At 46.2% G+C, this 21774-nt stretch overlaps 1 protein-coding gene and 1 pseudogene across 1 annotated transcript in view; one reads left to right on the top strand and one right to left on the bottom strand.

Annotated features, from left to right (window-relative positions):
• KIAA1549 (KIAA1549 ortholog) overlaps nt 1–21774 on the top strand; it is a 129763-nt gene that overhangs the window by 72374 nt on the left and 35615 nt on the right. The window contains exons 9-12 of the mRNA XM_059711921.1: nt 1586–1763; nt 5592–5776; nt 13852–14048; nt 15943–16031. Coding sequence (XP_059567904.1) covers nt 1586–1763; nt 5592–5776; nt 13852–14048; nt 15943–16031 — 649 coding nt within the window. The remainder of the gene's footprint in view (nt 1–1585; nt 1764–5591; nt 5777–13851; nt 14049–15942; nt 16032–21774) is intronic.
• On the bottom strand, nt 3947–5090 carry LOC132211279 (large ribosomal subunit protein eL30-like; annotated as a pseudogene).

The following is a 21774-nucleotide window of genomic DNA, read 5'->3' as shown; positions in this document are numbered from 1 at the left end:
CTTTTTCTTGGTTAGTGTAGCTAAACGTTTGTTAATTTTGTTTATCTTTTCAAAGAACCAACTCATTTTGTTAATCTCTTCTATTGTTTTCCTGTTCTCTATTTGATTTATTTCTGCTGTAATATTTTTATTTCCTTCTGCTCCCTTTGGGCTGAGTTTTTTCTTCATACTCTAGTTCCTAGAGTTGTAAATTGATTGCTTATTTGAGATATTTCTTTTTCATGGTGTATACATTTATAGCTATAAACATTATTATAACTGTTTTTGCTGCATCTCATAAGTTTTGGTATGTTGTGTTTCTGCTTTCAATTGTTTTAAGGTATTTTCTTATTTTTCTTTTGATCTTTTCTTTGGTCCATTGGTTGTTTCAGGAGTGTGTTGTTTAATTTCCACGTATTTGTGAATTTTCCAGCTTTCCTTTTTATTATTGATTCTAGTTTCACTATTGTGGTCTGTAAAGATACGTGATAAAATTTCTTGAGTTTGTTGAGACTATTTTTGTGGCCTAGCATATGGTCTAGCCTAGAAACTGTTCTGTGTGCACTTGAGAAGAATGTGTATTCTGCCATTGGATGTAATTTTCTGTGTATGTCTCTTAGGTTCCTTTGGTCTATAGCAGGGGTGGGCAAACTTTTTGACTCGAGGGCCACAATGGGTTCTTAAACTGGACCGGAGGGCCGGAACAAAAGCATGGATGGTGTGTTTGTGTGAACTAATATAAATTCAAAGTAAACATCATTACATAAAAGGGTACGGTCTTTTTTTTTTTTTTAGTTTTATTCATTTCAACCGGGCCGGATCTGGCCCACAGGCTGTAGTTTGCCCACGGCTGGTCTATAGTGTTGTTCAAATCTTCTGTTTCCTTATTGATTCTCTGAATGATCTGTCCATTATCGAGGGTGGGGTCTTAAAGAATGTATCAGAGTTTTTATCCCAAGGGCAGTGGTTCTCAAGCGGCATGATTTTGCTCCCCCCAGGCACATTTTGGCACTGCCTGGAGACATTCTGCTTGTCACAACTGATGAGGGGGGCGTGGCTGTTACCTCTGGCTTCTGGCAAGTAGAGGGAAGGGATGCTTCTAAACGTCTTATAGTGCTCAGTACAGACCTTCACATCTAAGAATTACCTGGACCAAAATGGCAATAGTACTGAGGTTGAGAAGCCCTGTCCCAGAAGAACAGAGAGAAAATACTGACAGATTCAAGAAGCGATCAGATAGAACCACTAATAGTTCCTCTGTGGTTGATGCTATGAGGACAGGAGCATCCTCCCATGACACATTGGAGCTTCTTGGTAGATTCCCGGACTGGCAGCCTGTGGTCTGTGTACCCTCCTGGCCTTTTGTCTCAGAGAAGCCTTCGAGCAACCCGAAGCGCCTTTGCTATTCTACACAGAGGAACTTGCATCTTAACGGTCCCTCTTCCCAGCAAGAGAGCATGGTAGGGATTCCAGAACCCGAAATAATGTAAGGAGCTTACGATGAGGACGGATAAATGCTGAATAACACAGTCAAGGTTGAGTGCCCAGAGAAAGGGCATCTGGACACATGACTTCTCAAATGCCAATGGTGTCCGTTGTCTTCCAGGTGGTAAACGTGTCGCGGCTGGAGGGAGATGACGATCCCGTGCAGCTCATCTACTTTGTGGAGGATCAAGACGGAGAACGACTCAGTGCAGTCAGGTCTTCAGACCTGATCAACAAGATCGACATCCAGAGAGCGGCCATTATCTTGGGTTACCGAATTCAAGGCGCTGTTGCCCAACGTAAGTGGCCGAGGCTTGGCCCCTGAGTAGCCATCTGCGCTGTGCTGTGATGGGCTCAAAGGCCAGTCTTTTCCTGACAGTGAACTCTGAGTTTAAAGCATTCTTAGGTGGCTGTAGTAGACCTATGTCTTACACCCATATTATTAAGTGGCACTTACATAAGATGTCAGTTGTTAGAATGTATTTGAAAAGACCTTTATTTCCATTGCTTGTGGTGATAGCCTTCACTGCCTTTTTTCCTACCTAGTATTTTGTATTCATAGCATTCTACTAGTGAGTTACAGTAACGTAAGTTTACTTTAGTACTTTTTCCCCTACTCTGGTCCTATTTCTCATTTCAAAAATTTGTCTTAGGTAAAATAACGTGTTTTCTCTGTATTTAATCCAAAATCTTACATGTCATTTTGAACGTTGGTGGGGACAGTGAGTCACGCAGGAAGCCGGGCGGTGCCCTCTGCATGTACTGGCTTCCTTCTGGGTCTTTCCACACAAAGAAGCCCTTGATCCTCACCCTTTTCAATCCTGTTTGCCTCCCTCCCTCGCCTCACACCGCTCCACTATTTAGAAAGAGGTTATTTTGATATTTCTTTATTATTTTTGGAAGATACGAGGCCCCTGTCCCCTGGCAAAGGCTGCTCTCAGTACTTTTTTCCAACTCACAGATTTGGGGTATTTAAAATTAAGAAAAGGAGTGGCACGGAAGAGTGTTTTTCTCTCTAAATATACCTTTATGAACCAGAGTGCTATTTTAATGTGACTGTTTTTCCTTTATGATCCTGAGAGCAATTCCTTTCAAAGCTCAGTGATAGTTGCTCCCAACAGTAAAGGGTAGGTGAGTGTTTAGAAGGGACTCAGCATCAGAGAACATTGGAAAACTCTGTAGGGCAAATACGTAGGTAACAAAGGCAGTTTTTAAAATGACAGCTTTGAAAGGATTTTCGGCAATAGAGGATTCTTCATGGAATCCATACTTGTCCCTGGACACTAACCAGAAAGAGGGCTAATGGGCACACTTTCTCCATTTTGTAAGATGATGGGAGACTTAAGGCAAATAACCACGGGTGGTGTGTGTGTGTTTGAGATGTAATTGTATGTTAGTGTGTTCTATTTCAAAGCAGTGAGAAAAAATAAAGCACGTACTTACATTTTTTTTTTCATATATGACATTCCTGGTTGTCGGAGCGATGTCCCACTCCAGAGAAACACTGCACTTTTTAAAAAGATGAATTGGTCCTGGCTGCTGTGGCTCAGTTTGGTGCATGGATGGGCGTCATCCATGCACCAAAAGGTTGCTGGTTTGATTCCCAGTCAGGGCACATGTCTGGGTTGCAGGCTCAGTCGATGTTTTGCTCTCACATCAATATTCTCTCTCTCTCTCTCTCTCTCTCTCTCTCTCTCTCTCTCTCTCTCTCAAAAATCAATAAAAATATTTAAAAACAAAGATGAATTGCAGTAGGGTATGGGCACTTTCAAGCTCACTTCCACCTGTGGTGATAGTTTTTCTTTGCACCTCTCTTTCCTCCTTTTCGTGCTAAAAACCACAGGGGTAACAGTCCTGGGATTGGAATCCTATCCAACACCAGGGCAGCCCGAGGCAGCTGCGGGCCCTAGGTCAGGACCTCGTTGTGATCAACTGTGCCTCTCACAGGGTTTCACTAGGTTAGGACTAAAAAGAACATCTAGTTGTCCCAGCCTCTCAGTGTGATTCTGTCCTTCTATATTGTTTGTTGTTTTCATGCAAAATGAGCTATATTTAGGCCAAATTTAAAGGTACAGATTTTTATCACTCTGTTACCTTTCTGTTTCCTGCGTAGGCTCTGCTCTGGAACTCGGGCCTCCATCAGTGCGTGTGCTGTAGAGCAGCGGTTGCCAACCGGTGGTTCGCGGACCACTGGTGGTCTGTGAGGTCCGAAAGGTTGGCGACCGCTGCTGTAGAAGCCCGCTTCCCTCCCTCCCTCTCTCCGGAGCCTCAACCCAAACTTAAAGCAGCACGGAGAATCGTTTGTGTTGTTACATCCTGAGCAGAAACCTTTCGATCCCATGGCATGTGTTATAGTGAATGTGAAAAGAGCGCCAAGTGTGGTCCCTGCCCATGATGACTGAGATGTATTTGAAAAGATGAGACTTAGAGCCATGGCCATATTGATGTATCAACGTGGTACATGTATATAATAAAATACACCTTAAAAGAAATAGTAAGATCCTGCCTGCAAGACAGACACAACCAGAACAGAAGGCAAAGGTGAAGCCTGGAGAGGTGGTTATGAGTCAGCCCCAGTGGATGAGGGGGTTGGGCACAGAGGAGGGATATTTTGGTTTTCTGAGCCTGGTGACTGGAACCTGAGCTCTAAGAAAGCTGAGTCCTCTGAGGGATGAGTAGGGAGGGCCCAGTCCTGGGAGGCAGGGTTAGGGGAAGGAGCTGGCAAAGGAAATTGAGAAGGACAGAGTAATTGAACCATAATTGTCTAAGGCCGTGGAAGATGGGGGGCTGGGGTGGGGTGGCAGGAAGGGTGGGAGTGGTGGATTCCAAGTAAGCTTGACTTAATTTTACTTTAGTGTTATTATTATTTTAAAAACAAGCTCTGACCAGTTTTATTAAAGAACAGTTTTGCACAACTTGCTTTTCTCCCAGCTGTCCTGGCGTGCTTCTAATGATTTCAGAAGCACCCGGATCAGTGCTCGCCAGGCTGCACACTCTAGTGCAGTGGTTCTCAACCTTCCTAATGCCGCGACCCTTTAAGACAGTTCCTCATGTTGTGGTGACCCCCAACCATAAAATGATTTTCGTTGCTACTTCATAACTGTAATTTTGCTACTGTTATGAATCGTAATGTAAATATCTGATATGCAGGATGTATTTTCATTGTTACAAATTGAACATAATTAAAGCATAGTGATTAATCACAAAAACAGTATGTAATTATATATGTGTTTTCTGATGATCTTAGGCGACCCCTGTGAAAGGGTCGTTCGACCCCCAAAGCGGTTGCGACCCACAGGTTGAGAACCGCTGCTCTAGTGTTTTCCACACGCTGTGCCCTGTCCGGTCTTATTGCCACTGTGGTGATGGACCCCAGTCCTGGCCAACATGGCATAGTCTCTATTTCGGATCCCCTGAAGGCTGGGTGCCGCTGGCGAGGATGACCAGTTTCGCTTTGCCTTGTCTGATCATTTTCAGAGTCTGCTTGTTCCCCAGCACGTACCCCAAAACGTGTTGGAACCTAGAGTCGATAGGCTCCAGTGACTTTGTCTTCTTCGCGGCCACCATCTTCCTGCTTTGGGTGTGGGGTGGCCTCCAACCAAGAGCAGCTGCCAAGATGCCTGGGGAGGGAGAAAGGAAGTGACTAAATATGATTTTAAAATTGACAGCTGGTACCTTGGGTAAATCAGTTTTGATTAAAAGCCATGTTTCCAGGGTTTAGGGAGAGACACGGGTGAGGAGATAAGACAGGGCTCGGAGCGTGTATTTAGGATTTCTACTTTTTGGTATGGAAGCATTCCTGCCGTGAGAATTGCGGGGGAGCTGGTAGAATAAACAGAGTCAGGAGATCTGGCATTAACCAAGCTTCGCCATTGAATTAGCCATGTTGCTTTAGGCATGTCCTATCTCTCACCGTGATCCCTAACCCATCCACCACATAACCGTCTGTGTTGTGCTTGTTTACCTGGTCGCGTTTCCTGTCCTCAGGAGATCATAGCTTTTATCCCGCTGCCTTGGGCTGGAATGACAGGAACTTCCCAGGTGTCTCCTAGGAGAAGGCACGCTCCCTGCCCAGAAGGGCTGTCCAGTGAGCGTGTCACTGAGAGACCTTCCTTCCTTGTCCGCAGCCGTGGACAGGGCGAAGCGGCCGTCGCCGGAGTCCCAGAGCAACAACCTCTGGGTCATCGTCGGCGTGGTCATCCCCGTGCTGGTGGTCATGGTGATCGTCGTCATCCTCTACTGGAAGCTCTGCCGCACAGACAAGCTGGACTTCCAGCCCGACGCCGTGGCCAGCATCCAGCAGCGCCAGAAGGTGAGGGCACGTCCCCGGCGGCCGTGCACGCGCCTCGCAGCAGGGATGGGGGAGCCCAGGCTCTCCATACCGAAAGAGAGCCATTAGGGACATCTTTTGGGGTTAATGGTGGTGTCCCTTTGCCTTCGCGTCTGCTTGCTGAGGCCCCCGTTCTTCTGTAGTATGAACTGTTTGCAGGAAGGTGAAGCTGTGCAAAGGCTTAGCCAGGCCTTCGAGAACCCTGACTTCCACTGAGATGTTGTTTTTGAGACCATCAGCTAGAAGATCTCATCTGTTCTGGGTATGAGTTCTAATGTCTTTTAACCCTGGATGTCTTCAGAGAATAGGGACAAAGGGAGGCTTTTCTCACATCTGTGTGTCTGTTTCTTCCATACACCACTTCCCTGGATGGCTCCTTTATTTTCCATCCACCTGTTGCAAGCTCACCTGTCCACCTTGATCGAGAGCACTTAGTCATTAAAGGATGGTAATGCATGCCATAAACGTTTCAACTTAAAATATACGAATAGGTATTTAATTGACATCCTTCAACATACCTCGTTTTTTTTCTTTCTTTTTTTATTAGTATCTGTCTACTGAGAGGAATTCTCTGTGGTCTTTCTTATAATAAATGCCCATCAGTGCAGTTTCCAGTTTGGGTTTCTTTAGAGAAGAGCAAAGCAACCTGAGTGCCAAGTTCTCCAGGTTTTATAATCCTCCCTCTTCCCGCCCTGCCGTCTTTTTGAATTGACTTCTAATTTGACAACAGCTCCTTGTCCACGTCTTCCTAAAGCATTCAGTTTCGTTTTTATAGTGGCAGCAATTCTCTTCTCACATGTTCCACCAGTTTCTGCAGTATTTAATGGCCACATGCAAGTCTCAGAGCAATGATATTGACTCTTGGTCGGTATCTAATTCACCTGGTGTGAGCAATAACATGCCACGTACCAGAGAACTCACTGCCTGCTGACATTCAGCATCATGTGAGATCAGCCATTGCTAAGGGAATGGACGTGGTCATGAACCTATGTATTTATTAACATGTACCTTCTACTCACAAAGTTAGAGGACTCACTCAGCTCTAAAAGTTGGGTAAGAAAAAGCAAATAAGAAACAAAGAATTGCCTGGTTCACCTTTGAATTTTATTCTGATTGTGTGAGTATAAAAAATTCTGGGCATTACAAACCTAGATCTGCTGAATGAAAAATAAGTATTGTTTTTACATTTATTTCAGGTCTGTAAAGGCAAACGAAGAATATTCTTTTTCTTATGAATTAACTAAGAAATGCAAAATCTTTATTAAGTTGCAAGTACATGGTTATCAAGTATGTTGGATGCATTTTATACTTCAGTATTCTAGTTATGTGTCTTCATGTATTTTTCCCCTACTTTGCCAAGGTTGTTTTGTTGTTAGACAAATGAATGGCACGGAAAAAAAACCTGGAAAAAAAATTCCTTGCTATTCCAAATGATTCAGAGTGTGAATTTCATTGTCACGAGATCAGCAATAGATTTGGAAAGTTTTTGTTCTGGTGCAGAGTCCGGTTTCAGAGAGATGTAACCAGTGCAGACGGCTGTGCATTTAGGTCTCTGGTTCCTCAGTTGCTAATGTAAACACTCACTGTGGGAGCCCATCCATTATCTGTTACTTCAAGAAGCTATCAGAGGGCCGCGTCTCTGAGGTCAAAACAGGGTAGTCCCCAAGCTTTCTCCTCCTCCCACTTTTACTTCCGAAATATTGTCACATCCCAGATGTGGCTATGAAGCAAAGGGGCAGAGTTTCCAACGGAAACGCCAGCCTTTGGAGTTGCTCAGACGTTTTTACAGGGAAGGCCTTCTGCATGGAGCCTCCCCAAGAGACGGAGTGTCTTGCTCGGAGGGCAGCACCCCGACGTTTCAGAAGCACGGGCTTTGTTTTGCTGGCACAGGAGCCCACCGTCTAGACTTATCAAGTGTTTTCAGTAGGAAAAGGATGGTCACCGAGGTGACTGTGAGAGTTCCTCTGCTTTTCTGGGTGCCTTTCTCTTTTCTCTCTCCCTCCTGCTCACCCCACCCCTGACGCTGCCTCCCTGCGACTCTGAAATCTTGTTCAAACCCCAGAGCTATGAACATCTGGAAACAATCAATCTGGTGAGCGAAAATCCACACCCCCTTCCCCTGTAAGGAAAAGGAAACCTCTTCAGATTGTCTGGGAGTCGATTAGGTTTGAAATAGGATAGAGGGAGAGGCCTTTCTGTCATATTTGGAAGCAGGGTTCTTGCTTCTTTCTAATAATAAAGAAAAACACCCTAACTTGTGCCTTTCTTTTCATCTGTGTTCTCTTTAATCTGGAGCCTAAAGTCACCACTTGTCACTGTTCCCCACAGACCTCCAGCTTGGACCCGCCTCGCCTCGCAGAGGTTCCACTTAAGGATACGAATGGCATGGGCTACCTGCTGCTGGTCCCATAGGAACTTGTTTCTTCTGCTGGGGACAGGCCACCCCCTGTTGCTGGTGCAGGACTGGAGTTCTGTTCCTGGCCGGCTGGCACCGTGGGCCGCCAGGCGGAGCTGCCTCAGAATGGCATGCTCATTCACCAGACACTGAGCATGTGCTCAGAGCCGAGCAGGCCAGGCTGGGTGACAGGCACAGATGACATGCAGTCCTGCTCTCGAGGGCTTTGGTACGGGAGGAGGACAAGGCTACAGTGGCTGATGCAGTCACAGTGTCGGTCCTTCTAGGGTGCTGCAGGAGCGGGCAGCAGGGGCCACCTCTGTCTTCCGAGAGGAGGTGATGCAGGGCTGATGGGCAGGGATGCAGCCAGATGAAGTGGGCCCAGGCGGAGGGAAGGGCACAGAGCTCGAGAAGGCTGGGACAAGGTTGTATGGAAGGGCACAGCCGAAGCTTCGGAGACAGAGGCAGGCAAGAGCCAGGCTCGGAGAGGTTTGTAGGACATGTAAGGGTGGGAAGGGATGCTGTAGGTAGTGGGGACCCACTGAATGGTTTTCGGCAGGGAGAGTAGCTGGAGTGTCTGTCGGTTTGGGACGGTCACTTCGGGGACAGTGTGGCCAGTGGATTGAAGAGATGCTCAGCCAAGTTCAGCTTGGCCCCTGTGATTGCTCTTCGATTCTCTGCAAGGATCCCATGAGGCCTCACGCAGGTGTTTCTAGTTCACCCGCAGTCAGGTGACCATGACCTGCTGTGGCCTGGGGGCAGCAGAATCTTGGAGCACTGCTCTCCCAGACTCAAGACTTGAGGGTGGCAGGGTCCCACGCAGACACACACACGGTAACAACTTTGTCTGGTGCTCACCACTGTGGAGACGTCACGTGGTTGTTGTGAGCTTTCACAGGCCACAGCCATCCAATTGTAAACGCTTAATGCATTCTCTTCGAGATCGCAGATTTTCATTTAGGCTCTGCTGGGATTGCTCTGTGGTTTCCTTTGTCACCTTAGTGCTCCTTCCCAGGGTTCAGACTCACCGAGTACTGGGGACTTCACTCTGTCTTGTCCCATCTGGGTCGTATTATATTTATGGCTCACGTGTTTTAAAATTCATCAGGCGTCTCGTCTCGCCTGTTACTTGGCTGACCTGTTCCACAAGGCCTCCCTGACTTGTCAGTGACATATTCTGGTTGGGTACTGATCCCGGGGCCTGTCCCCTTTGTGATATATTAAAGAAAGAAGGAACAGCCTGGCCAGTGTGGTTCAGTGGTTGAGGGTTGACCTATGAACTAGGAGGTCACGGTTAGATTACCTGTCAGGGCACATGCCTGGCTTGGAGCTTGAATCCCCAGTAGGGGGAAGTGGGGGGAGGGGCATGCAGGAGGCAGCTAATTGATGATTCTCTCTAATCATTGATGTTTCTATCCCTTTCTCCCTCTCGCTTCCTCTCTCTGAAATCAATAAAACATAATTTAAAAAAAAGGAACAAAAGAGCTATCCTTACTCGGAAGTAACTGGGTCCTAAATGAATATTAGAGCACTAATTAATCCCCACCCTTCTTTTATAAGATACGAATTCAGGTTTATTCTGCATATGGAAGCTGGAGACACAGTACATCCAGACTTAACTTTAGATTAAAAAAAAAAAAGAAATAGAAAAACTAGAAAAAGTGTACCAGAAAGTAGGGTTGAAATGAAAGTAGCTAATTCCATGAGTGTGTGTGTGTGTGTGGGGGGGGGGGGGCAGTGATTTCTGTAATTTTTTCCTTCTGTGTGTAAATGGCTTTTGTTTTGTGGGTAAGTTCAGATTAGTTGCCAAATTTCTATTATTGTGGACGGTGGTGACTCACAGAGCCTGTGGGAAGTCTAAGGATCTAATGGGTATATTTAGAGGTGTTAGTGGGACTCAACCAGAAGCAATAGGGCTTCAGGGCTGTGGTGGATGTTTCATTTATGGCAAACACCCTTTCCTTGGTTCCCCCCAAAATTCAATAGGTTCTCTGCCTCAGCTGACCTTTTAGAAATTCATTCCGTCATCACCTGTTTGTAGAGCGTGTACCATGTGTCACATCCTGTTGCTGAGTTATGGAAGTTTGTATCAGAATTTATATCTACAGCTTTATCTGGTGCCTGGGAATGCTTAGCTGACTGTGTATTAAGTCCTTGATGTTTATCAACCAAGAGCAGTAAGAATGCTGTCAGTCTCATTGTAAGGCACTTTGACATAGGCATATATTTATGAGCCCTGAGTTGGTCAGCGAAGGCCTTTAGTTCCTAGACTTGGGGTACACAGGCTGCACCATGGAGACAGTGTGGTTCATATTTTCCCCTTATTCTCTTTGGAGAGCTTTGCTTAGAGGAGGTCTCCAATCTGTGGCTCCTCCTTCAAATTAAAAAAAATATTTCTTCCACTTAGAAAAATGATTAATTTTAGAGAGAGAGGAAGGGACGGGGGGGAGAGAGAGAGAGAAACATTGATGTGCGAACGAGACATCAATCGGCTGCCTCCTGCATGCCCCCCACCAGGGATCAAGCCTGAAACCTGACTGGGAATTGAACCAGGAGCCCTCCGGCACACGGGATGATGCCCAACCAACTGAGCCAGACTAGGCAGGGCTTCTCCTTCAATTTTGACAAAGCAAACCATCTACCTCACAAAAGAGAGTGTTTCCCAGTCACTAGAGGCATTTGCTTTCTTACTGGGGAATATACCAAAAAGGGTTTTACCAGGATTGATAAGACAATGTTGATGGTGATGATCAGATGACGATTATAACTGTTATTCTTTTGTTTAGAGGCACCTTGTTTATGGAGCTAAAATGAGGTGTCACAGCCACATGGGTGAGAGGTGCGACTCTCTTCTGTAAAGTAGGAGGTCTTTTATGAAAGGAGGCTGGACAGGGGGACCAGCCTGGTGCCCAGATCCCCGGCGCACTCAGGAAAATCACGTTTAGGTGAGAGCATATAAAAAGGTTGTCCAACTGGAATTTGATTCCCTTAAGGGGACTATGTGCCTCTAGAAAGGTGTGCACCCCCAGGGATTTGGTGTGCTAATCCAGTCTCAGGGATGAGGATTTATCCTGGGGGGAGGGTTGGGGGTGGGGAGCCATAAAGCAGCAGGTCGGGTTTATTGTTTTCGAAACAGCATTCCTGAGCCGAGGGGTGTGTGGCAGTCACACACTGTCTGTGTGGTGGAGTAGCCTGCTCTTGAAACACGATATCATCGATTTAGAAAATATAGGTAGGCCAGTCTTTGCCTTTTGTTTCCAAGCAACATCTTTGTAAACTATATTTACAGTAAGTTTTGTCTCCCTCTGCTGGCATAAATCATGGTTGCAGATTTACTCTCCTACCCCATTAATCTTGGATTTTTAGTGCTAAAAAGAAGTTAGAGTTAGAGATCACAAATCTAAGCTGTTAGTGTTGTTACTCATCTCTGCATAAAGTTGGCAAAAATACAACAAAACCTTGTGCTTCTGCACATGGTCTCTTGGCTAAAACAACTCCATAGACGGGTTTGCCTATGTATGTCTCTTGACTGATATGACTACCTGTGGGTGTGGGACACAGCCTGTCTGGGAGGGCTCAGTCTTGCACGTGGCCTTCCTGCTGGCAATGAGGAGACCCTTGAGATGACTACCTATATGCAGTTTATTGTCCTACCAGAGGCCCAGTGCACGGATTCGTGCACCAGTGAGATTCCCTCGGCCTGGCCTGTGGGGATTGGGTTGAAACCGGCTTTCCGACATCCTCTGAGGGGTCCTGGATTGTGAGAGGGCACAGGCCAGACTGAGGAACTCCCACCAGTGCACAATCGGGGCTGGGGAGGGACTGCAAGAGGGCTCCAGGGCATGTCCGGCCCGTCTCGCCCAGGCTGATTGGCCGGACCCCAGCAGCAAGCTAACCTACTGGTCGGAGCGAATGCCCCCTGGTGGTCAGTGCATGTCATAGCGACTGGTCGAACAGTCCAACGGTTGTACACTTAGCATATCAGGCTTTTATTATATAGGATGCCCTGCAAGCTCAAATTAAGGAAACTGTTAATACCTAGTAGTGCCCCACCTTTACTGTCCATGCATCCCTATACGCGAGCGCCTCTCCTATCTTAGCACAGGCTGAGAAGCTGAGGCCCAGACCTGTGGTCGCAGGCTCATGGGGTCTCGGTTGTGGGTTTGGTGTGGCTGCCTCGCCGGGACGCAGGCCTCCTGCATATGCCAGTGTGACAGGTGGACTTTTCCAAAGACCCCTGTCCCCTCATCACTGCGCCCTGATTACTCTCTGGAGACTCTTTACTCCCTTTATTCCTGTTGCACTCTTTTTTTTTGAAGTAGGCTTCTATTTTGTTCTTGGCTTCCTTTTTTCCTCTCTGAGTCCCAAATTATTAGATGTCCTCCAACATTTTATTCATGGACTGTTTTCATCTTAAAATACCGTCAACTCCCCCACATGTTACCTTCTAGACCAGGGGTGGCCAAACTTTTTGACTCGAGGGCCACAATGGGTTCTTAAACTGGACCGGAGGGCCGGAACAAAAGCATGGATGGAGTGTTTGTGTGAACTAATATAAATTCAAAGTAAACATCATTACATAAAAGGGTACCTTCTTTTTTTTCAATAGTTTTATTCATTTCAAACGGGCCGCCCGCAGGCCGTAGTTTGCCCACGGCTGTTCTAGACAGATGCTCTCAGAGCCACATCTCCAGCCTGGCGTCCCCCAGGCTTCTGTCCTCCAACTCCAGCCACACGGCTGCTTTCCTCTGGAGCTGTTTGGTTTTTTTTGGTGCCATTTCAGCCTAAGCATGTTTAAAGCAAAACCTGACTTTGTATTTCCTCAGGGCATCGTTTCTTCATGACTCACCCCTTCCCCTCAGTGTCACTTCCACTGTTCCACGTCCCCTGCTGGTTATCACTGGCTCTCTCTCTCCTTTGCCTCTGGTCGGCATCCAGTCCCTCCCGCCTGGTCTGTAGTTCTCTTCTCTTCCTTCCTATCTTCCTCCCCTCCCTCCCTCCTTACCACTTTCTTTGCTAAGACTTTGGGCTCCACTCTTGTCATTCCATGCATGTGGAACTGTTGGGCCGTTTTCCCTGGTCCCTTTGTGTCCTGTCTGCTTGAATTTTAGAAATCTGCCTCTTTAGAAATATGTAGGCACGTCTCTACTCTAGAAGCTGGCATTTGGAGTCGTCCACATGCAGGCCGGCCTTCTCTCACTCCCTGTATTCTGACCCGTCTAGAGCAGCTAATGAGATCTCTGCCCAGCCTCAAGGGTCTGCTGGTCCCTGACACAATCCAGATCACGCTCTGTGTCCCACCTCTTTACTTCTAAGTTCTGTCTGTCCTCCGAGTCCTGACACAAGTCCCCATTTCTCTGTGGAATATTGTGCCCGTGTCACTGTCTCTGGAATTGCATAGCACATGGTTATGCCACTATGGCAGCGGGCCAGGGATTGTCTTGGGGTGTCTTTTGTATTATGGTCTAGCTATTTAATCCTTGTGCTCTTCAAGGTTTTGCAAGTAATCATCTTTTCTGCAAACTCAAGGCTTAAACGGCCCCTTGTACACATTTGACGTTTCTGAGATGTTGGTGGAATTGCAGGCACGATCTCGCCGGCCCTCACAGGCTCCTTGACGGTCACCAGCGTTCAGATCGACCGACCCGCCTCTTTGTTTTAGCTGCAGATCCCCAGTGTGAAGGGGTTTGACTTTGCCAAGCAGCACCTGGGGCAGCACAATAAGGACGACATCCTGATTATTCATGAGCCTGCTCCGCTGCCGGGGCCTGTGAAGGACCACGCCACGCCCTCCGAAAACGGGGACGTCCCGAGCCCCAAGGCCAAGGCCCCCTCCAAGAACGCCCGCCATCGAGGAAGGTTGGTGTCGGGCTTTCTGCATTGTACTCTGTCGTGAAGCATGTTTCCGTTTTCAGTTTGTCAGTTTCCAGTATCAGAAGGGCTGACGGAGAGTATTGCCCGCGCCTGCAGCCCAGGAGACGGACCCCCGCTTTCCCAAAGCCAGCGAGCCCGAGGGCCGCTCCAGTGGACCACCCGAGGGGGCTGTCTGCTCTCTTTCCCCGAGGCATTTAAGATTACGAATCACTATCCATCCTGGTTTGGCGGTCCCCCTGTGACTTGATTAGGGATTGGCCAGCTCAAGAGTATATATTCTGGGTGAGCAAGCTTGGCCTTCTATAATGATATCAGAAACCATGTCTAAAAGGTGCATAGCACACGATACCCACCCAGTACTGGCTTTGTCCTGGCCCATCATGCCTTCATAGCTCTGTCTGCAAGTGACCTTCCTTTATCACAGCTTTCTATCTTTGTTTAAAAATATATTTTTATTGATTTCAGAGAGGAAGGGAGAGAGAGAGAGAGAGAGAGAGAGAGAAAGAGGAGGAAGATGAGAGAGAATCATTGATCAGCTGCCTCCTGCATGCCCCACTCTGGGGATCGAGCCTGTAACCCAGGCATGTACCCTGACCGGGAATTGAACTGTGACCTCCTGGTTCATGGGTTGACGCTCAACCACTGAGCCACACCGGTTGGGCATATCTTGATTTTTCTCTGGCGGCTGATGTCACCATTGTTAGTATGTTTGCATGGACTCCTCACCACCTCCCATCTCCCTGCCCAGCTCCCATCTCTGTTTATTTTCATTCCTCTTATCAGGGTAAAGCACCCCGTGGAGAACTGCTTGATAACACACTCCCCGGAGGTCCCCTCACCCTCTGATGCCCTGGGAAGGGCTACAGCTCTGTTAAAGGAGACCCAGTTCAGAGTCAGGCTTTATTAAGTTGACTTTAGATTATCATAGTCAAGCTTTGGCTACTAAAGCCTTAAAATTATCAGCCTGTCTTTGAGCTTTGATACTTTGGATCCTGATTTTCTGCTCAAAAGAAAAAAGTGGTGTGGGCTCATACCAATATTTGAAATGACGTTTTAATTCCTGACATCAGAAAACCTCTCCCGGGGTTCTGGCCTAGTTTTAAGAATTTAATAGATGATCTTTACAAAAGAAACTGCATTAAGGAGAGAGATGGTATTTGCTTAATTATCTTGTAGGTTAAGTACAAGTGAAATCATTAAGGATTATTAATATGCTAGTACAGATTTGCAAAGTCTTTTTTCTGTTCCCTTGTAGTCTCATCCTAAACATTTAGTCACGACATCTCAGTGGCCTGTGTGGTTAATATAATAATTTAGCATCCCTCACGGGCACCAGAGTGTATTGGCATTTCACACTGCTGTTTAATCCAGGGAGCACAAAGGGAGGGGTGCCCGCTGGTGGAGTTTTACTAGCCTGGTGCCTCCTGGCCTCCACGCTACCCTCGCTCTTTAGTTATGGCATCAGATCTCAGTGGGGATGTAACTGTAGGCTTCTTCCAAAGACCTGGAGCTCGGGGGAGTGAATGCAGACACCCTGGCTTCCTGGAGATTCTGCAGACCCAACGAGCCCTGAGCCAGACCAGACTGCCAGCCAGGGCCCTTGTCACTGAAGGACCGCCCCCTAATTGGGCCCCTGATTTCTTGGCCTTTGTTGAAATGCAGCCTGCTGAGCCCTTTCCTGCACTGTTACACTGTCTTCAGGAGGTAACTAAGTGCAGTCCGTGTCCTTGGAGATGCTGGACCGTGAGATAATTTTTTGGATTGTCTGCTAATTTCTGCCAGTCTGGCCTGGAAGCCTGACTTCCACATCCAAATGAGCATGACCGGCCCCTTGCTTTGCTTTCTGTTTGCTATGCTTACATTTGTTTGGTGTCTGCAGAGTTTCGCCCTCAGATGCTGACTCTACCGTAAGTGAAGAGTCCAGTGAGAGGGAAGCAGGAGATAAGACGCCGGGCGCGGTGAATGACGGTAAGTTCCACAGAGCCCCACAGAGCGGGCTGTGACTCTCCTCGCTCTCCACATTCAGAGCAGCCCTGATGAGGTTCCAATAGGCTAGGGTTTTATTCTTCAAGTGCTGAACTTAAAAAAATAACCTGTGCAATGGAATATCCGTTATCCGTATGGCGAATGTCTCAGCATCGATGGTCACTAACAGGGTGCTGGTGTCTGCGTTGGGGGTGGGCGGGTGAGTGAGTGGGGGCAGGGTGGGGGATGGGAGGGGTGGGCTGGAGGCTAGGGATTCAAGGAGGTATGTTTTGAGGCTCATAGCCATGTTCTGTTCTAGTTTCAAGTCCTAACGATTTTCCTCCCTGAAGGATAAGGAAGAATGGAACTACCACTACCAGAGTCTCAAAAACGACCTCCAGGCTGTGACCTTTTCAGCATCCAATTCAAGGATTTCACAGCTGTTGCTGTCAGAAAGTTGTGTATTTGTCATAGGTCCAAGTGCATTCTGTTTGGTCCTAGCTCTTTCTTCTGGTGGATAGTTCAGTGTGATCAGACGGGTTAGCCTATTTGTGTCAGCTGTTGTAGCTTCTTAGGCCAGGTCCGAAATGAATTTCACTCCCGTTCTAAGCAGTAGTACCATGAACCCAATGCCCTGTAAAAAGACGAAGCCCACAGGTCTTACATACATGGGAGCATTTTCTGGTGTGATGACAAGGTAGCTGGGTTTTAGTTGAATAGATTCTGTTAACCAAAGTGTTAGTGTAGCTCTTGTGTTTTCTGGAGATTATAGATGTTTCAGTAATGCAGAAAGAATTGGGGTGCTCAGGACATGATTTTTAATGTCTATGCTCATATATTACATACACACACACACACACACATATATACATATATATATATTTTTTAACATAGATCTTTATTGATTTCAGAGAGTAAGGGAGAAGGAGAGAGACAGAAACATTAATGCTAATTGGCTGCCTCCCGCATGCCCCCTACTGGGGATAGAGCCCGCAACCCAGGCATGTGCCCTGACTGGGAATCGAACCATGATCTCCTGGTTCATAGGTCGATGCTCAACCACTGAGTCACACCGGCCGGGCTATGCTTATATTTTTTATCACAAATTTCTCCCTATGAAAATCATACAAAGCGAATGGTATTGGGGAAATGAACAGATTCTGGATGGAGCCAGAGGGCCTGTCCTGTCACTGTCACCCTCATGACCTTGCAATAGTCCCTGGGCCTCTGGGCGCCTGTGGGACTAAATGAACTGGTTTCTGACGTCTCTTCCAGCTCCTTCCAGGTGTTTCATTTCCATGTGAAAGGAATACCCCTTGGACTATAGGGAAGAGGTTTTTCTTTGGATCCAATTTCACAGAATCTTAAAAATGACTTAGCACCATGGTAACAGGTGCACTGTTTCAGACAGAGAGGATTAAAATCTAATTTTGATCCTGGGAAAGAAATATTTGGAAAGGAGAATCAGCTCTGGAGAGTTCCTCAATTCCTTAGGTTACCTGAGAAAATCTTCCCCAGCTTAACTGCTCATGGATAAGATTACAGCAAATCTATTCTATACGGCTAACAAAAGTCAAGCATTGCTCTCAACATGTATTCAAAATCCCAGTAGCAGCCATGTCAGCTTTGGGACTGAGAGGTGGCGGTGGGAGGAGACGAGTGGATTAGATGTTCTGAGTATTAGGAGCTCAGATGCCACACTATTTTGATTTGGAGACATCGTATATGGAAATCCGTACATTTCCATGACTTAGAAAGACGGTTTTCTCACTGCCAGCATCACTTCACCTTTAAAACTGTTTACTTCCGTAAAGCTAAAATGCTGCCATACAGGCGTTTTATTGCTTGCATAGAACTTAGCTAAATCCCCTATAAAATGATTCTGAGTTTATCATCATAGCATTTGAATTATTTTGTAATGCACATAAAAATCCTTTTTTTGTTGCAAGTCACAATAAAATGCAGATTAATGGAGTCAGGCGGTTGCTTGAGCCCGTCTGGGACCCTCGGGCATGTTGCCCCGGGACCAGCGTCCCCTCTCATCACGGGGGGGGGGGGGGTGCAGGGCTGTCACAGGTCATTGGCAACTTCAGGACCCGCCTTGCTTTGGAAGCACAGAAAAGGCTGTTGTTTCAGTTTTGGTCCATTCGAGGTGCTTTATCCCTTTCCCAGCTGGCCTTTCGGGAAGCTGGCTGCACCGTGATGTATACCCTCCCACCTTTATGAGATGGTACACATGGCCCCTGCCTCACAGGATAGTAACATGGGTCACAGGCATTAATAATAAAGCAGTGGGCCCTAGCCAGTTTGGCTCAGTGGATAGAGTGTTGGCATGAGGACTGAAGGATCCTGGGTTCGATTCCAGTCAAGAGTGTATGCCTGGGTTGTGGCCAGTTTGGCTCAGTGGAAAGAGCACTGGCCTGCAGACGGAAGAGTTCCGGGTTCAATTCCGGTGAAGGGCACATGCCCAGGTTGCGGGCTCAATCCTCTGTGTAGGGTGTGCAGGAGGCAGCCAATTAGTGATTCTCTCTTATCATTGATGTTTCTATCTCTTTCTCCCTCTCCCTTCCTCTCTGAAATCAATAAAAATAAATTTAAAAAAACAATAATAAGGCAGTGGGATTGTATTTGGCATTAGATGATGAAATAATCTTTAAAAATGGTCTATTGCTCTTGCATTCCAGTATTCAAATTTCCTGCTCCTCTGTTGTTCTCCTTTGTAATTTTTATCATTATATTTTTATTATATTTAAAGAGAAAGGGGTTTTAATCCAAACTCCCTACTTGCCTTAATACAGGATTCACATAGCATTAATCTCTGTGTAGGTATTGTGTTTTCTTTTTAATATATTTTTATTGATTTCAGAGAGGAAGGTGGAGGGAGAAAGAGATGGAAACATCAGTAGTGAGAGAGAATCATTGATCAGCTGCCTCCTGCATGCTCCCTACTGGGGATCAAGCCTGCAACCTGGGCATGTGCCCTAGACTGGAATGGAACCCCAGACCTTTTAGTCCACAGGCTGACGCTCTGTCCACCGAGCCAAACCAGCTAGGATTATGCATTGTGTTTTCCATTGGCCATTATTATACAGGTAGTTTTTTTTTTAAATGTGCAATGCATAGCAAATAATAAAAATACATAAATACATAAATACATATTATATATCGGAAACTGGGCTTTGTGTTTATACATGTATACATACATCATATATATGACAAATATACTTATACGATGTCTATTATATGTATATGATAAATAAAAAGACCCCTCTTTTCAACCCTTTAGAAGGGCTGGGCTGTGGGCAGTGTGTAAACTTGAGGGTTTTCTGTGCATCCTCTCCTTCTCTGGTTGCAGCTGGTGAATTATAGAGCGAGGATCCGTGACCACAGTGCGGGGGTGGGATGGGCGTGGACAGGAGCCATTCGCAGGCCTGAGCTCCGTGACACAGGCAGACAGACAGCACAGGGGGTGGGGGGGCCCTTTCCTCCTCTGCTCCACCCCCCACCCCACCCCATTGCCTTCTAGCCTTTTGGAGCTCTGCACCCTGGCCTTCTGACCATCCTGGAGGAAAGGGACCTCACCTTTAGGTGTCAGGTGGTTAATGGGCTATCTTTTGTGACATTTGCTGTCACTTTATAAGATTGGGTTAGCAAGGCCAGCCTATCTGGTGAAGCTAATGATCTCCTCTTAGGCCCTGTGCCTGCAATTTGAGAAGCTGCCACCAGACGAGTGATGGTGCCTGGCCACTTGCATTGCACAGTCAGGGGAAGAAAGCCAGAATCCCGACAGCCAGGCCTCCTCGCTACGAGACGGTGTTCATTCACAGTTATGTACATCATTTCCAGTCTCTTGGGGCAACAGATGAATAGACTTCAAATCGAGAGGAAATATAGAACTTACATAATATCGATGTGTATTCCTTATACCAAATATCAACTATTATTTCTTACTGCTTTGCTTGGCTATGTTTTTACTGCTTTGTTTTTACCTTGAGGAGAAACCTCCATAATTTTCAGTTATGCTTGAGGCTTCAAACCTCAGGCTTTTGTTTGAAAACAGTTTCTGCATGCTTGCATGGCCTGTGATCCATTTAATTTAAAACAGCGTCCAGAGAGACCGGAGGGAACTGTGGTTGATCAGACAGAGTCTTTGTGTGTCTAAATAGCTCCATGGAGGTCTTTCATCTATTCAGCTCCTCTTCATCTCTCTCCATCTCTATATTTTTTTTGCCTTCTTAAAATTAAAGTTCATAAAGTAATACTCAGACAAAATCATTATTACAGAAAATATAAGAAATTGGAGAAAATCACCCATTATACCAAGATTTAGTCTGTTAATATTTTTAATTGTGTCTTCTTTCTACATATTTAAATATTTTTTTTGCAGTTCTGATTACTTTCAAAAAATTAAAAAAGTTGTGGTAAATATATATATGCCATACATTTACTCTTTTCATCATTAAAAATTAACTTCTTTAAAAAGTTTCCCTGCCTGACTGGTGTGGCTCAGTGGATATAGTGTCATCCCATGGACCGAGAGGTCCCTGGTTTGATTCCTGGTCAGATGCTTGGGTTGCTGGCTCTATCCCCAGTAGGGGGCGTGCAGGAGGCAGCCAATCAATGTGTCTCTCTCGCTGATGTTTCTATCTTTCCCTCTTCCTTTCTCTCTATCTAAAAATCAATAAGAACATATATATTTTTAAAAAGTTTCCCCTCTCAGCCTAAGTGCCCATCAGCAGATGAGTGGATTAGAAAACTGTGGTACATCTACACAATGGAATACTATGCTGCAGTAAAAAGAAAAAGGAACTCTTGCCTTTTGCAACAGTGTGGATGGAAATGGAGAGCATTATGCTAAATGAAATAAGCCAGTCAGAGAAAGATAAATACCACATGATCTCACTCATTTGTGGATTATAGAGAACAACATAGACTGATGAAAAGGGACAGATCCAAAGACTGAGAAACAGCGATCAGGCTATCAATCCCCAGAAGGAAAGTAGGGGCGGGGGGGTAAGGGGAGGAGAGCAACCGAAGGACTTGTATACATGTATATAAGCCAAACCAATGGACATGGACAACAGGGGGATGGGATCGTGAGTGTGCGGGGTGGGGGGGAGGTTGGGGGTTAATGGGGGGGGATGAGGACACATTTGTAATACCTTAACTAATAATAATAATAATAAAAAGCAACAAAAAAAAGTTTCCCCTCTTTTAACTATTTTAGTATACTCTTCATCTCTTTTTAAAGTGGGAATGGCTTCCCTCCAGGCAGCAGCTTTTTCCTCTCATACCTCTTCAACTTAATTTTCTTTCTGCATCTGATCAGAAACCTGGACGTGTTCATTGTTCAGTTGTTCATCAGCACCTGCCTGCATGCCCACAGTCCCCTCGTCTTGAGCATAATTGCCTTGGCAACTACATCTATGTCATGGCACATGAGAGAGAAGTTCAGAGCTGCTATGCGTTGTATAAATGACAATTGACTGAGCCGCTCAGGTCCCTTCCGCCCGTTGCCCTTTCTGATTGAAGACTTTGAAATCCCTTTAGACAAAACTGGGCAATTTTTGGCACAAAGTGTCATAATGGTTTTCACATCTTTCTGCTGACGTTTGTAACTTTCAGTGAGGCTGACGGAGCTGATATTGAACCCAGATACTGTAAGCTCAAACAGGGCCATTTGAAGACCTCTGCCACATAGCAGTGATGTGCTTTTGGTCAGGGGCCCATCTGTGGATTCTGTAAG

Source organism: Myotis daubentonii, chromosome 10 (assembly GCF_963259705.1).
Source record: "Myotis daubentonii chromosome 10, mMyoDau2.1, whole genome shotgun sequence".
Lineage (NCBI taxonomy): Eukaryota > Metazoa > Chordata > Mammalia > Chiroptera > Vespertilionidae > Myotis > Myotis daubentonii.
The sequence above is the reverse complement of the archived record's forward strand: the minus strand, read 5'-3'. Positions and strand labels throughout refer to the sequence as shown.